General features: G+C 38.3%; 2 protein-coding genes across 2 annotated transcripts; both read left to right on the top strand.

Annotated features, from left to right (window-relative positions):
• Positions 1–426: 426 nt before the first annotated feature.
• On the top strand, positions 427–4,623 carry LOC310950175 (sodium-dependent neutral amino acid transporter B(0)AT3-like; the record flags this gene model as incomplete). Its single annotated transcript, XM_083917837.1, has 12 exons — positions 427–595; positions 1,342–1,482; positions 1,645–1,782; positions 1,890–2,071; positions 2,324–2,434; positions 2,530–2,642; positions 2,772–2,900; positions 3,246–3,402; positions 3,510–3,714; positions 3,911–4,070; positions 4,158–4,320; positions 4,429–4,623. 12 exons carry the CDS (start codon positions 427–429, stop codon positions 4,621–4,623), a joined length of 1,863 nt encoding a protein of 620 aa, XP_083773963.1.
• Positions 4,624–6,820: 2,197 nt separating this feature from the next.
• On the top strand, positions 6,821–11,532 carry LOC310950805 (ferroportin; the record flags this gene model as incomplete). Its single annotated transcript, XM_083918800.1, has 8 exons — positions 6,821–6,923; positions 7,018–7,085; positions 7,246–7,405; positions 7,708–7,823; positions 8,034–8,160; positions 8,334–8,588; positions 9,549–10,235; positions 11,273–11,532. The coding sequence occupies 8 exons, from the start codon at positions 6,821–6,823 to the stop codon at positions 11,530–11,532; spliced, it is 1,776 nt and encodes a 591-aa protein (XP_083774926.1).
• Positions 11,533–16,233: the final 4,701 nt, after the last annotated feature.

Here is a 16,233-nt window from a genome sequence, read left to right as displayed (position 1 = left end):
AGTGATTTTTGCTAATTATCGCTGAATAAAACAACTCAGACTGTGTGCAAATAATAATAGTAATGTTAACTGTATCAAGTAATGAATAAAACAAGTGTGTGAACAATACCAGTTTTACTCCCTGGGTACCTTATTTATGCTGCTTTGTATGTATTACAATCAACTGTTATTGCCTCTGTTCTCAACATCATATCATGCTGCTTTACACAAGGCTTTTTATTAAACAAACAATCCACATTGTTCCCACAGCTTTAAGAGCTAACAAGAAAAAGTGAGCTGATAAAGCAAAAGTCACCCCTTCGTCTCCTGAGACAAACAAGTAACAAGTCGCCAGGCCCTCCCCTTTCTTTTCCGACAGAGTAGACAAGTCAGACAAAAAAGATCTGCCTTGACAAATATTCCGAAATAACAGAGGTCAAACAAGTGATGGATATACCTGGAAGCGCTGGTCAGACGAAGGTTGATGGACCTAACGAGATCACTCAAAGACCAAAATGGGACAATAAAGTTCAATATTTGCTAACCTGCATAGGTTTTGCTGTGGGACTTGGTAATGTGTGGAGATTTCCGTATTTGTGTCAAATCTATGGTGGAGGTAAGAGCATTTCATTTACAGTTCTTTAAACTGATTTTACATTTTGTTATTTAAATAAATGCATGCATCATTTTCATTTCCTTAAATTAAGAAAATGATTTAAAATTAATTTATGGAAATGAATATATTCCTGGCAGGGATAAATGTCTTCCTAAAACAGTATGTTTCCACACTCAGACGCACATACAAACATACAAACTCCAGACAAGAGTTCTATTGTGATGTGGCATGATACCAAAATAGTCACACCTTGTTTTTTTTACATTAAGGGATTAGAGTGTTAATTGCTCGTCAATGATGTAGGCAGAGATAAGATCAGTGATTATGTGACTGTAGTACATTAGTTTGTTATAGCTCGGACTGATCTATTTAAGACAATTCCTACTTAGACAGTTCACTACTTTACAAAATGGAACCTGTTAAAAAAATGTGACAAAATGTTTTCACTACTACATTTAGGGGTGAAATATACAATAGAACAGTCAAAAGGCAAGAGAAAACCGTTAAACTGCTCTATGTCTGGTGTTAACATCTACCGCTGAGTATATTTGAGTGTGATAAAGCTCTGCCTGTTGATAATAAAATGTCCAGTAATCAGAAACTGAATGACCTTCAACCAAAAAGGCAACGGCAATGTTTATTATTAAGGCCAAGTCAATTGCTTACATAGAAACTTGTCTTTATTGCTTGTCATTTATCACATTAAGTTTGGCCTTAATTATCCCATATATCTGTTTTATTTCAAGGGGCATTTCTGATTCCTTATGTCATCGCCTTGGTGTTTGAGGGACTTCCTCTGCTGCACATGGAACTGGCCATCGGACAACGGCTCCGCATGGGAAGTGTTGGAGTGTGGCTTTCAATCTCTCCTTATCTGGGAGGTTTAGGTGAGAAGGTTTGGTATCTATGGACTTTACAATGGAAAGCAAGGTGCCAAAAAAGCTTTACAACATAAAGCTGTGTGAAACTTCTGAAGGATTATCTCAACATCACTGCCATCCATAATATAAATACATTTCACAGTGAATAATGTCAATGTGTATACACAGGTGTGGGTTCCATGCTAGTATCTTTCCTAGTTGGTCTGTTCTACAACATGATCTTGGCCTGGATCCTCTGGTACTTCTTCCATTCCTTTCAAAGTCCACTGCCCTGGAGGGACTGCCCGTTAAACTCAAATCATACTGGTAATATTCACCTTGTGATAATATAAATTAACAATACATGTTGAATAATAACCAAAGCAAATGATAGTTACATTAATTAATCATAATGAATAATCTGTTTGATACAGGCTACATAAGTGAATGTGAAAAGAGCTCACCGGTGAACTATTTTTGGTATCGTGAAACACTGAACATTACACCAAACATCGAGACCAGCGGGTCCTTACAGTGGTGGCTAGTGCTGTGTCTCGCATCTGCTTGGTGCCTCGTGTACATCTGCTTCATACGTGGAATTGAGACTATAGGAAAGGTAATTTACCTGTTTGATTTATTGTTAAATATACTTATTGTTATATCTTCTAGCCCAGATACAAGCAATTAATGACAAAATGTTAAAACCATTATTGGCTTTCCTCACAGACATATGAATATGAAATGGACTATGCAAGTAGAAATAATGCGGCCTCATCAGCCTTAGAAGGGAAAGTGTATTAAAGGGTGGCTACTTGACTCAAGCCTAAAGGGGTAACAGCTAATCATAAACAAAACTTTTTTCCAACAGGCTATTTATGTCACAGCCACCTTTCCATATCTTGTTTTGACCATTTTCTTGGTCAGATCCTTGACTCTGCCTGGAGCCACAGATGGCTTAATATATCTCTTCACTCCAAATGTAGGTTTGTCTTTAGGCTTATTACTACTAATTCCTTGACACGCTTTAATGAGAAAAATATGATATCTAACTAATAATTAACATGTTCATCACAGTGGGAAACCCTGAAAAATCCTGAGGTCTGGTTGGATGCTGCTACTCAGATCTTTTTCTCTTTGAGTTTGGCCTTTGGGGGACTTATAGCTTTTTCCAGTTATAATGATCAGAAGTAAGAACTTTTGAACACATTTGCATTCATAAAAAAACAGTATGTGTATGTAATGTACAGAATGTACAATGTACAAAATAATAGAAAATAAATACAACTAAAAAAATATTATTGTTATATTCTTTGCAGGAATAATTGTGAGCGAGATGCCTTAATTGTTGGATGCGTGAACAGTTTTACGTCAATATATGCATCGATTCCTATTTTTGCTATTCTTGGATTTAAAGCAAATGAAAACTACAATGCCTGCCAAAACTGGTATGTACCATTTTGATAATTATGGTGTTGCCATACAGTATATTCAACTTGATAATTATATATTATTATTAGATGTGCAACTGATGATGAAGTAATTAAACATGTCAGATCCCAATGCAAAGTGACTGCTGTGACTATACTAGAAGTGCTGCTTCAATTTTACTGGAAATTAAAAAATGTTTAAATATACATCGGATTTATTTAATGATCTATCACGCACAAAAAAAACTCACATTTTGTATTTTTTCACTTAATAAATGGATGGACTTTCAGGCCTGGTAATAATTCCTAGCAGTGATGCTTCTAATAGTAGTTTTAACTGATTTAATTTACTGTTGATTTTAGGAACATACTGAGATTGACAAATTCATTCAACATTGGGGATGAAAATATAACTCTTGAAAACTATGTTGACTGGTTAAACTATCTGAACACAACTGATCCCTGGGAGGTCGAAAGCCTCGATCTAAAGACCTGTAACCTACAGACCTTCCTGGACCAGGTACAGTGCATCTGTTACTATTGAAATAGTTTTGATTTGAACGGTTTTCTTAATGACATTTAGTGAAGTGGTTGTGTATGAGATGACGTATCAACTCCTACCTTTAGAGCGCCTCTGGAACCGGACTGGCCTTCATTGTGTTCACCGAGGCGGTGATAAGAATGCCTGGCTCTCAGGTGTGGTCGGTGCTCTTTTTTGTCATGCTCTTCAGCCTGGGCCTGTCGTCCATGTTTGGAAATCTAGAGGGTGTCCTTACTCCTCTGCTGGACCTGCACATTATCCCAGCCTGGATTCCTAAAGAAATTTTCACAGGTTAACTGAAAGCGCTGATAACTTGGTATTGTGTTTGCAATCATGGCATTTTGGGCAAGGTTAGGCCCAAAAATATCTACACTTTCTATACGTAACACTGATTATGATACACTTTCACAATAGTCATATATAAAACATTTGTGAATTCAGAATATCAATCATCATGGCATGAAACACACATTTTTCTTGCTTAAAGGTTTAATGTGCCTCACCTCCTTCACTGTGGCCCTAGTCTTTACTTTGGGCTCTGGCAACTACTGGCTGGGGATTTTCAATAGCTTTGTGGGATCCATGCCTCTGCTCATCATAGCATTCTTTGAGATCATCAGCGTGGTATACATCTATGGAATAAACAGGTGATACCATAATTCATCTAATTATTATACTTGCAATATAAAAATGCATTTGAATGATTTAACAAAGGGTTGTACGTCTGCCAATAGGTTTAACGACGACATCGAATGGATGACAGGTCACAGGCCGAACATCTACTGGCAGGCCACTTGGCGCTTTTTCAGTCCTTTAATGCTTCTGGTGGTTTTTGTGGCATACGTTGTAGCCGAGGCTGAAAAACGACCAACATATAACGCCTGGAACCCGGAATACGTAAGAAATATTTTCCAGTTGCTCTAAAACATAATTGTGTAAACATTTTTTAATCTGTCACACAATGAAAAAAAAAGACATTCACTTTCCACTCCATTACTCCAACAGGTGCACTTCCCCCTTGCTGATGTTCAGCACTATCCTGACTGGGTTTTTCTTATCTGTGTGCTCTTATCTGTCATTCCTGTTGTGTCCATTCCTCTTGTGGCTCTCTACAAATTCACGGGCTTCCTGAAGAAGTACATCATGAACAGACACAACCAAAATCCATATGCAAATGAATTCTGTCATGGCGAATTGTAAAGGAAAATGTTCAGTGGTTTTATCTGATTGGAGGTCAGGACTACCAGTGGGACATATTTGAGATATTTGGTCAATTAAAAATGTCTTATTGTGTATAATATTCAATTGAAACCAAAAGTTTTTTTTGAATTGATTTTGTATAGTGTGGCATTACAAACTTCCTTAACACTAGAATAGCATAATGGCAGTAGCAGGTAGCTGTAGTATATCAGTATATTTGATAAATTAAAACATAATTTTTTTTTTAATTTACACAGGTGCATTTATTGGTGAAGGAAATGTGACCACTGTCCACTAGATTAAATCAATGCAGGACAATATCCTTGGTTTGTGCTCGATTTTGATTAAAGGAAGACCACAGTTCATTTCCTGTGTTGATGTTTTGAACGGGAGGAAACGGCGAGTGACGAATAACCTTTCTCAATGGTTTGCGATAAGCCTGTTATTAATTCTAAAAAAACAAACCAAAAAACAAAGTCGTAATGAATTTCAGTGCAAATCCCACGGGCTGATATTTGTATTGTGTTTGTATGTTTTGTTAAAGGGATAGTTAAGATTTTTGAAGTGGGTCCTATGAGGTTCATATGCGTATTCAGTTTACTACCTATATTAGATGGGACACCCCCAGTTTGCCCCCAGGCACGGAAGCTAGATGTGTTGTAGCCACATAGAAAGACCTAAAAATATCAGTGACTTTGGTGTTTTAAATGGTAAGGAATTGCCACAATTAAACTAACTGATTGAGGCAGCAGTAGACCAGCAACTCAGTGATCTGCAGGGGAAATAAAGTCTGGTGGCTTTGACAAGAGCATTCATTACGGCTTCAGTTCCCCATGCGTAAACTTAAACAGGGCCTTCTGACAACAAGGCAAAGCGTACATTTCTCAGCTTCCTTGCCTGTTCTCCTCCCTACTTCTTCAAAATGGGGGTGTGCCGACTCTATATACACAGACACATAACCCCACAAAATCAGAACTATCCCTTTGATGGCATCATCATCATCATCATCATTTATTAATAGTATGTAACATCTTGCAAATCACATTCCTACCTGTCAAGGGAACAGCTTTTGTTATGTGATATGTTTATCTGCCTTCTACCCTCTGCTACCTGCAAGTGTGAAGAGTAATGTAGTATTGCATGATGTATCCTTTATGTAACTTTTCGCATGTCAACAGTGCATGTGGGTGTATGGAGAGTAGTAGGACTGTGCTTGTGTGTGTGAGGGTGTTTGCATGTGCTCACTGATCATGCCCATGTGTGTATTTTGAGCCATACGAGTTACACAGTTGTCCTTTTTTTGTGGTGTGGGTGGACAGTGATATTGTCCCCCCGGTGTCACGTGCTTTGGAATATGCTGGTTGCCTTTGTTGTCCCTCTGCCTGTTCTGCTTTTCTGGCACTTTCATACAATGGTGCACTTGAACACTGTGATGTTATTAAGCCTTTCAAACTACTACAGCTTGAATTCCAGCTCTCAGGAAAGACTAGCATCCCAATGTAGGATACATGGCACAAGATACATCACTGAGGATCTACAGCAAGGATCGAGTGTAATATCAGAACAAAGGTGATGATTGACCCTGCATTGACTTATGAGTGCTTTAATTATTGACACTGCATTTACAGAGCTATGCAAGGTGTAACGCTAATGCTATTGCGAAATCTTGTTGTTTGACATCGTTTCTTTTTTTTTTTTATTATTCACAATCTGACTTGTTGACCCATGGCAGCCATTATTAAGCTCCTATGATTAAAAAAATAATAATTTGAAGTGATTTATGTGAAGGAAATTGTATGTGGGGTACTTAAAAATGGTAGTACAGCACTGTAAACCCACTGGAGAGGTTACAGCAGTTTGCAGAGTTCAAAAGGACATGGTATTTCAACTTTTGATGCACAAAGTTGCTGGCTAGGAAAAATAAACTTTAGATTTAATTCGTGAATACAATATTTTAACATGTTGATTTTTGGTGCTGGCTACAGAATTGCTTCCTCGTATATTGATAAGTAAATAACCGGCAATCCTATAAGTTGTCTAAACATTTTTGCAGTCGTCAAAACAAAGTAACCTTGGTGTCTTTCAAAGCCCTCAAGTGATGCTGTGATCTACAGTAATGAAACACTTTACAATCAACAATGGGACAGGAGCGCGACAAGTTCATTTGTTTTTTTGACCTGTGATACTACACCAGGAAATGTCCCAGCGAGCAGATGCCTCCCAGTGTGGTGGGGTCGTGGTCGAGTTTGAGTCTGACGACATCAGGAATGCGAGAGCTAATAGAGCTAGGAGTATACCAGGTAAACTCAACTTTAAATCCAATTTCAATTTGTGCAATGTATTTGAAGCAAATACAACGTGGGCTTATTTGATTTTCATGCATTTCCTTGTAAGGTTCAGCTCTTATCTACCTCAAGGGTCCCAAGTTTCTCATCTATGTCAGTGGAGCATTGTCAATGTGGGTAAGAATCATTTCCTGAAGAAACTGATTCCTGGAGAAATAGATAAGACACCGAAATTTAAATAACTGCAAGGTAGTCTACTTACTGTAAAATGTGTGACAGCATACAGACATCACCTTGCAAAACAATACATGATGCCCTTTTATGTTGTGTTAAACAGGGCGACCGCATGTGGCACTTTGCAATTTCTGTGTTCCTGATTGAACTGTACGGCCGTAACCTGCTGTTGACTGCAGTGTTTGGGCTGGTAGTGGCTGGGTCAGTGCTCATGCTAGGGGCTTTGATTGGAGATTGGGTTGATCGCAATCCCAGGAATAAAGGTATGCAACTATTTCACACCCATTTGAAGATTTTAGCATGTAGTATGTCACAGAACAGTGATATAGATCAATGGATCACAATCTGGGGCCCAGTAGTCTGCTGGTTTCCTATGCCTCCAGGAGGTAAATTGCATTCACCAGATGACTCAAGTGTAAATCAGTCCCCGATTTGATAGCTAGACTCGACAGCAGCAGGACTTAAGGTACAAAGCTCACATCTGCCAAAGCTAGCGTTTAGATTTTACAGAATATATCATCTTTGTTGTGAGAGTCTAAAACTGTTTTTTTCTCCCCTATTTTAGTTGCACATGCATCTCTTTTCATTCAGAACATCTCAGTGACAGTATGTAGCATTGTGCTCATGTTGGTGTTCTCATATAAGCAAAGGATTGAACAGATCTGGGATGGATGGCTTACTGTGAGTAGACACTATATATTTAACTAATAATAACATTTCATAACTAGATACCATATTGATCTGCAAACAGAATACTCACCATGATTATTATAAAGAGGAGTTATTGCTGCTGTTGTTCCCTTTGTCCTGTGTCACTGTTGTCTCTGCTTCTGAGCTTGTGGCTACTCTGTGCTGTCATAGTAACATGTTGCATCGCAAAACTTACATAAGGTGGTTTGTTATACGGTGGTGATCGTCCTGGCAGATGTGGCAAACCTTGCAAGCACAGCACTGACCATTGCCATTCAGAGGGACTGGATTGTGGTTATCACAGGCTACAACCGAGGTCACCTAGCTGGTGAGAGGATTCATTCTCTTTTCATGCAAATATTTGTTCGCATTCCACGTTTGTCACAAGTCACGATAAATACTTGAATTTCAGAGAATATCAGGCATTGGTCCGTTTCTGTTCTTGCTGACCGTCCTCTAGTGGAAGCACATTAACCTCTGTGTCTTTGATCCCAACAAAAGGAATGAATGCAACCATGAGGCGGATAGATCAGGTGACTAACATCCTGGCCCCACTAGCAGTGGGACAGGTCATGACCCTGGCCTCGAATGTAGTTGGCTGTGGCTTCATCCTGGGCTGGAACCTAGTGTCTCTCATTGTGGAGTTCTTCTTCTTGTCACGAGTGTACCGCATCGTCCCTGCTCTTTCAATCAAACCACCAGTAGTGGAGGTGGATCAGGTGTATCTGCAGAGGGTGGAGAGGAGAATGTCACAAGGTATGATCTGTTTTGTTAAAATTTCTGTAACGTCCCCTGTATTCCTGACCTTGCAGATATAAATCTTTTTTTAAAAAGAAGTAATAAGAATTACATTTAGAGCTGTGCATCAGGCTTAAATATGTATGTAAATATGTTTGCTTGTTGTTGGTAACGTAGAGACGTCATACAGCATCTACTATTAACTGCTTTTCCTCAGCCTCCATCACGATGGTTCATTTTTGAATGGTCAGCGAGAAAGTGCAAAAAATTCAAGCAACTCAAATTTGATCTTCGCCCTCAAAATGAGCATTTGTCAATCAATTACTCAACCAGTGTTACCTTGAATTCTTGAAGAGAATACATTTTATTTTTACATTCATGGTGAACGAAGAATACAGAAATGCATGACACAGCCCTGTTACATCAATTATTGTTCACCGTGAAGGTAAACAAGAAATAAATAAATAAATTGTTTTCCAAGAATTCAAAATAACTGGGTGAGTAATTGATACACAAGTGATCATTTTGCGGGTGAAGTATTCCTTTAAAGGAAATGAAGGTTAAAAAATTCACCACTTTAGACTAAACTTGGAATATCTGGAAAATTTTAGTATAAAAGTATTTGTTGAATTATACTGTAAAATGCTGATTATCATTGAGCTGTCTTATACTTTAGGCTTAATGAGTGTGAGTTAATAAATTATATACTATAGTATACAATTGTGGACAATCACATCAAAATGACTAATGCCATTGTAGAATAAAAAAGCTTCACTGAGGTATACATATATAACATTTGAAGATACAATCCTCACTTTATGTACAGCAGCCAACTGCCACAGTCCATTTGTTCTACATGTGCAGCCCATGTAGATAAGTGATGGTCTCCGGTGACATGAGCACAAAGGGTGCAAAACACCAACTGGGCTTTAAAATTGATGGGCCAAAGTGATGGATGACATTCCTTTTTCTCATCAGGGGAAGGTAATGTTGCACAACCTCAACCTCAATCTCTGACCGAAGGTAACTGCAACACAAGTCTGAACCTAAAAGAAATCACCAACCTGCCACTATGTTTCCGGAGGTTTCGCTGGCTAGTGAGCACCTGCAAGGACGGCTGGAGGGCCTACTATCGCCAGCCTGTCTTTCTGGCAGGAATGGGACTGGCTTTCCTTTACACAACAGTGCTGGGCTTTGACTGCATCACCACTGGCTATGCCTATACTCAGGGCATAAGCGGCTCTCTCCTTAGTCTGCTGATGGGTGTATCAGCTATAACAGGGCTGATGGGCACCGTGATGTTCACCAGACTCAGGAAGTCCTATGGCCTGGTTAACACAGGCATCATCTCAAGCTGCCTCCACCTAGGCTGCTTGCTGCTGTGTGTGTGCTCTGTGTTTGCCCCTGGCAGCCCTATGGATCTTAGTTTGCTGATGCCCTACATTACTTCCAACTCCTCCACTGAGCTTGGAGGGATGGCGAGCCAAAGGCAAAAACACACTTATCCTCTGAGGGGAGGCAGCAATCAGCCACTGCTACCTGACCGCTCCTCCATCCACTGGACCAACAACACTGTGCTCTTTGACAATGTGCCCTCTGACACAGCGCCAGAATCTTACATCTCCATTATCCTTCTGTTCTTGGGTGTCATCACAGCACGCATTGGTGAGTAGAACGTTCAAAGCTGACAAAACTTAAATGAGTGCATATATCACATTTATATATACAATTCATGGGAATTAGGGCTGTGTATTGGCAAGAATCTCTGGATTCAATATGTATCATGATACGGGAACTACGATTTAACATGTTGTGATATTTTGATACTGCAAGCAAGGAGAAATATTTCAATTTCTTTACATCTAATTCGATCTAAACTGCCATATTATCAATCTATATCACAAATATAACACATCACCATATGCATACATTGTTACGTTGGAGTGGGAGAGTCATTTGGCTGAAGATGCATTACAATACTCCTATCTTGTGCACAAGGGCTAAAGCAACACAAAATGTACCACTGTCTGCCACGAATCTTTGCATGTAAACTTTTAATTAAAATACATACTTAGCTAGTGTTTCTGTGAATCAGTACAGTGCTACTCAAGTGTTTCAATATTTTTCTTACCCCCCTAATGGTAATGCTGTCAACTGCAGAGCTTCGCCCATACAGTACACTAGCATTGCAGATACCATCAGTCGGTGGATATTAGCTTATCATGAATATTTTGCTATCTATGTTGGGCAATAAATAATAAGAAACTGGAGTATAAAAATGGCAGACATGTTTAAGGTTATTCAGAAAGTGTCAACATTACATAATCTATCCACCAGGGAGCACTTTCAAAAACTGTCCCACTCAGTAAATAATGTATATTGGTGCCAATTTAAATATTATTTTTTTGGCATTTTGAACCTTTTATTGATAGACGACAGTAGAGTTGCAATGTCAGTATATGGTATACATCATAACCACTGGGCTGCTGGGATGTCCCAAAATCACAGTATTTAGAAATCCGACTTTAGTAATCCTTGTAACAATGTATATGTCTGTATCAATTCAGTATAGGGCTCTCATTAACATATCCCATTAATTAAATTATTGTGTGAAGAGATGGATAAATGCACAGCTGTTTTGACTATCTGCTGATTTACTAGCAAGATCAACTTTTTAAACCCAAATGACATCTGTGTTTTAGGTCTCTGGTCTTTCGACCTGACAGTAACCCAGCTCCTGCAGGAGAACATCTGTGAGTCAGAGAGGGGTGTGGTAAATGGGGTGCAGAGCTCTATGAATTACTTGATGGATCTGCTTCACTTCATCATGGTGATCTCTGCTCCACAGCCACAGCACTTTGGCATCCTAGTTATCATTTCTGTATTATTCATCACCACTGGGCACACTATGTACTTCCTGTATGCACACAAAGCCAAGAGAAAACGCCGCCTCGACACATAAGGAGCCGATATGCCCCACACATCTAGGCATGAGATGCTTACCAGCACTGACTCCACTCTGCACCTGTGAAATGAATGCCTCCCTCCTGTTCCTTCAGCAATCTTATTGCAACACTCCACTCCCGACTTAGCCATTCATTTCAGCACAACACAGCAAGTGCCTGTCCCACCTCGGTTGCTTTCTTCCTGCAGGGCCATGCGCCATAGCAGCAAACAAGAACTCAGGTGAAATAGAGTGGGAGACACGCTCTCCCTTCGTGTACATAAGTTGAGGTGGCTACAATAAATGCAGCAATGGTACCTCCAGGGGAAATGTCCTAATCTACTGTACAACAGGACACAAAGGTGGCAGCTAAAGCACCAGCACATGCCTTTGCAAACCCTGTAGGATTACTGCAAGACTTTCATCAAACAAGCCTGCTAACTTACATAGCTTTTTGGATGGGAGGTTGGATGGATGGAGAGCTTTTCCTAACCTTCACTCAGTTAAGAACTGGTGTTGTGAGGAAAACTTAACATGAAAATGCAAACAAGACGAGACAGTACAACTACAAGTGGCATCAATGTTACTGATCCGTCCACTTGGAAATACTCCAGGATGTCCAAAAAGGAACATAAAGGGAACTTGATGTGAGATTGTTTGATTAGTAAAATAAAACTAAAATCTGAAAGGCAGCCCCCCTTTTAAATGGACAGAAGTGAAAGGACAAAGTATTTCCTTCCCCTGGTTTGTTTCTCTGTGGATGAATCAAGCTAACATTTGCCTTTCTGTTATGCATGTAAATCTGGTTTATGGATAACAACAATAAAAATGATCACATCACACCATGTACTTTAGTCAAACTTTAATACAAACTATTTCATTCTAATTGCTTGTGTACTTAAATACATATAGTTTCTAAACTTTCTTTCCTTTCCATATAAAGAGTGATATTAATAGTTTTGTAGATATCCAAGAGTAAAGCAATCTTCATTTTGTGACATGTTTGAAATCAGTGATAGATATATGTTGATAGCAACTGTTGATAACTGCTATTGGCAGTTTTGTATTACACATTGCTTCATTCTTTTGTAGTTCTCATGAACTAAACATTACCTTACCTCAACTAAGAACAAGAACACTGTTGGGAATATGACTTGGGAGTTACCTTCAGATACCGTATGTTTTCATATGTCCTTCATGTACAGTGGAAATAACATCAAAGTTTAACCTTTTGTCATACTACCAGCAAAAGATCTCAATATATTTGTATAATTTTCCTGTGACATTTCTGTATTCTATGTTGTCCTTATTTTTCAGACTAAAAATTATGATAATAAAGATGACTGAAGATTCATTTTGGCCAGGAGTCTTATGATCGGAATATTTAGCAAATAAAAATGTTTTTGTAAGAAAAAAGTGGTACACATATTAGCCTTCAGATGAATTTATACGCTATCCAAATATACTGTAAAATTTCATTTATGGCATTGTAAGTCCATTTGGCCGTATTTGCAGCCTGACACTAAATAAAGTCACCAATTTAACCTTGAAGTTACTAGAATTACTCTAGAACTAGAATTACTCTATTACGAAACAGACTGCCACAAGGTTTAATACTATCCTTAACTCCCAAAGGGTTATCAAAGATTTTACTAACAAATCTTTTAATAGTCCCAGAACTTGAAGTCCAACCTACTAGAGCGCATACAACTGGAGGTATAGTGCAACCAGAGCTGGAGTTAATTCATTATCAATCAGAATCAAGATGTAGATGTATCCCCACTGCTACAATGATTGTTGGCAAAACAATAGCCAGAGAGTAAAGGGGAAACTGTAAGAAGAGGAACCCTGCAAGAAGAAAATCTAAAAACATTTACAAATTACATAAATGTTGAGCACATTTATTAACATACCATGGCCAGGGAATGTACAGTACAGTGGCCATATTCAAATGCAATGTCTTTTCTGGCCAGTAGAGGTCAATGTCATATTAAATGGTCATCACCATGCCAGTATAGGAAAGCATCAGGCCTTTGTGAATTATTACCTTAGAAATGAAACAAAATACAGACACAGTATCTTTAAACTGTAACATAATCCTCAGATTGTCTATAAATACTCAGCAGTACAATCCAAGAGTTATTATGATACTGGTGACTATAATCCAGAGGAAGACATGTAAGGACAAAAGATGGTATGTAGAATAATGGAAACACAAGAGGGAAAGCATCCAGTGTTGAAGGACATGGAAATCCAGTCTACACTACAGATATTCTCTCCTGCAATGTCCGCTATCCCCATGATGTCAGTTCATCTTATTCAAATGTTCAGTATCCAGATGCAATTACTGGCAATGTGTAGTTACCCTATTAATGAACAGAAGCCATGAGTAGGCTGGTATGTAGGACACTTTCCAGGATGAACTGTTGTTGGAGTTGGAGACTCAATGCTCAATGGCTCCACTCTATGGTAGAAGCAGGAACACACAACTGAAATAACATACAAATCCAATCAAGTTCAAGAACTAAAAGCAAGGAAAAGGAGGAAAACAAGTAAGTTAACTACCAAGACCACTACCAGACTAAAGCTATTTTACTACATTAATGGGTCGTGTTTGTGTTTTTAGATGGTGTATAATTCTTTGTAGCGTTTTCATTTCAGTGTCAGTCATCCAGGAGTTCCACATAACCGGTATTTCTACCACTGTTTTCTGCTAAGATAATTAGCAAGCTAACAGAAGCTGCTCAATTTATGCTAACGTTAACTTAGCACATGTTGCTAAGCGACTCGAACGTTTATAAACGTTACTAGGATACTAAAGTGACAGAGCTGATGATTTTCTCAAAATTCTGAAGGGAAAAAAAATACTTACCAATGTTATAAATACATGCACTGGCTTTTGTCATTCGTCATAATTGGAAACAATACTCCGTGGTTTGAACAGTGTAGAAGATGCCATGTTTTTACCAAATTTACTCTCTTGTTAAGTCAAACTAAATAACCGGAAGTGACTGATCTATTGCTTTTATTGCCGCTTGCTACAACTTAGGTGTTACCAAAGTGATCTCGGTCTCCTAATGCATTCCCAGTTAACGTTTGTTTGATATTTCTATACAAGAATTAGATTTTAGTTTCAACAAAATCGAAACGTTCATGAAATAGGATTATGTTTGTAGATATGTCATTATACTGCATCAGCTTTTGTGTAGGCCTAATTATTATGCTACTGAATGTATTTAACTCCCCTCTATAAAAAGAGTCCCAACATATAGACATTTTCAAAGATAGTTTATTCCTAGTTTATTTCCTGTTGCAGTGTATGTGAAATCACTGACAGGAAGTTAAGGACCAAGGTTGTTGCCTAGCAATGGAATTCCATTGAAAAGGTCTATAGAAAGTATATGTGTAGTACATGTTTTTTTTTTTTTTATAATTCTAGCTTGATAGAAAAGTCTGGCGAAACTAGAAATGGCAGGAAAAAAATCTGTGTTTTCAATGCACCTGCTTTTTTTCAGTGCATCTTTTCAAAGTTTTTGGCTTACTACCTTTAAGGAACAAAAATATCTTGTCTGCTATTGCTATGGACCTTAGTGTCCATTGGGAGTCACACCTGCTCTACTGTCCCACCATGGTCCCAACAAATAGCCTCCATGCCTGAAAAAACACTACTGCAGCTCACATTTCTTTTTTGTTTTGTTTTTTTCATATGTGCTTGATAAAACAGTAAGGTATTAATGCAGAAAACATACGATGCTCATCGTTCATACACTGTGTTTATGGCAGTATCTTCTTTCATTTTCATGAGACTAAGTAGCTGTTTCTGTATTTGACTGGGTGTTATTTTGGAAAGGGTATACTGTAACAAGCTCAATAGAATTTCATCACTTTTTCACTCTTTAGCAGCGCCACAGGCCTACAGTAACGCTGTACCTCCCATGGTTGTCATGGAAGACCCCAGTTAAGACTGCAGTATTGAAGCAAGCTTACTAACAAGTCTGACTTTAGGCATTCTCACTCTGCAATTCATTTACTTAAGAAACTGGGTCAGTGGTAGCACATTAAAGCAAGAGTTTTCCTCCTGGCTTTGTCTCACTACAGAACGTTCACTCTGAAGGAGCAGGAAGGAAGACGGTTGATTTTAGATATTCAAGGCCAACAATTTCCTTAGTTTCCTTACCATAGTGAAATAATATAGAATAATCTACTGCTACAAAACAGCCCCTATATAATACCGTGAAGGTTTAAAAAATGTTCAAATCAAGGATGTGACAACATTAGTTTTCTTCTCAGTCTAAAAAGTCACTTTGATGTCACCAATAAGCTGAGGATTATTTTAAGAGCCCTCATATTAAGATTTTATTATATTTAGATTTTAAAAGCTTAAAAATAAAATAATTGATTAAAATAAAAATAAAATAATTAAGTCGTTGAAGTAGTAAATGATGAGGACGCTTTATCAGTGCAGAGACCCCAGCTATAATGAACAAATGCCAGTAAAGAGTTGAAGGAAGAAATTATTGATGCAGAAATAGGCTGAACTCCACTTTTAAGGACATATAAGGTGTATGAAGGCAGTGGACAATTTCCCAATCAGTTACTTGGAAAGAACAAAAGAACATTGTGGAAATTTGGATCTCAACCTCTCATGTAAGAGAAACACCACCTAGAGATGGGGACCTTTTCTCATTCTGCAGTTTGCTGTATCAGCAGTTTGAAACA

The sequence above is a fragment of the Echiichthys vipera genome, assembly GCF_963691815.1.
Source record: "Echiichthys vipera genome assembly, chromosome: 8".
In the NCBI taxonomy this organism is placed as follows: domain Eukaryota; kingdom Metazoa; phylum Chordata; class Actinopteri; order Perciformes; family Trachinidae; genus Echiichthys; species Echiichthys vipera.
Note: the sequence above shows the minus strand (reverse complement) of the source record. Positions and strands in the feature narration are given on the sequence as shown.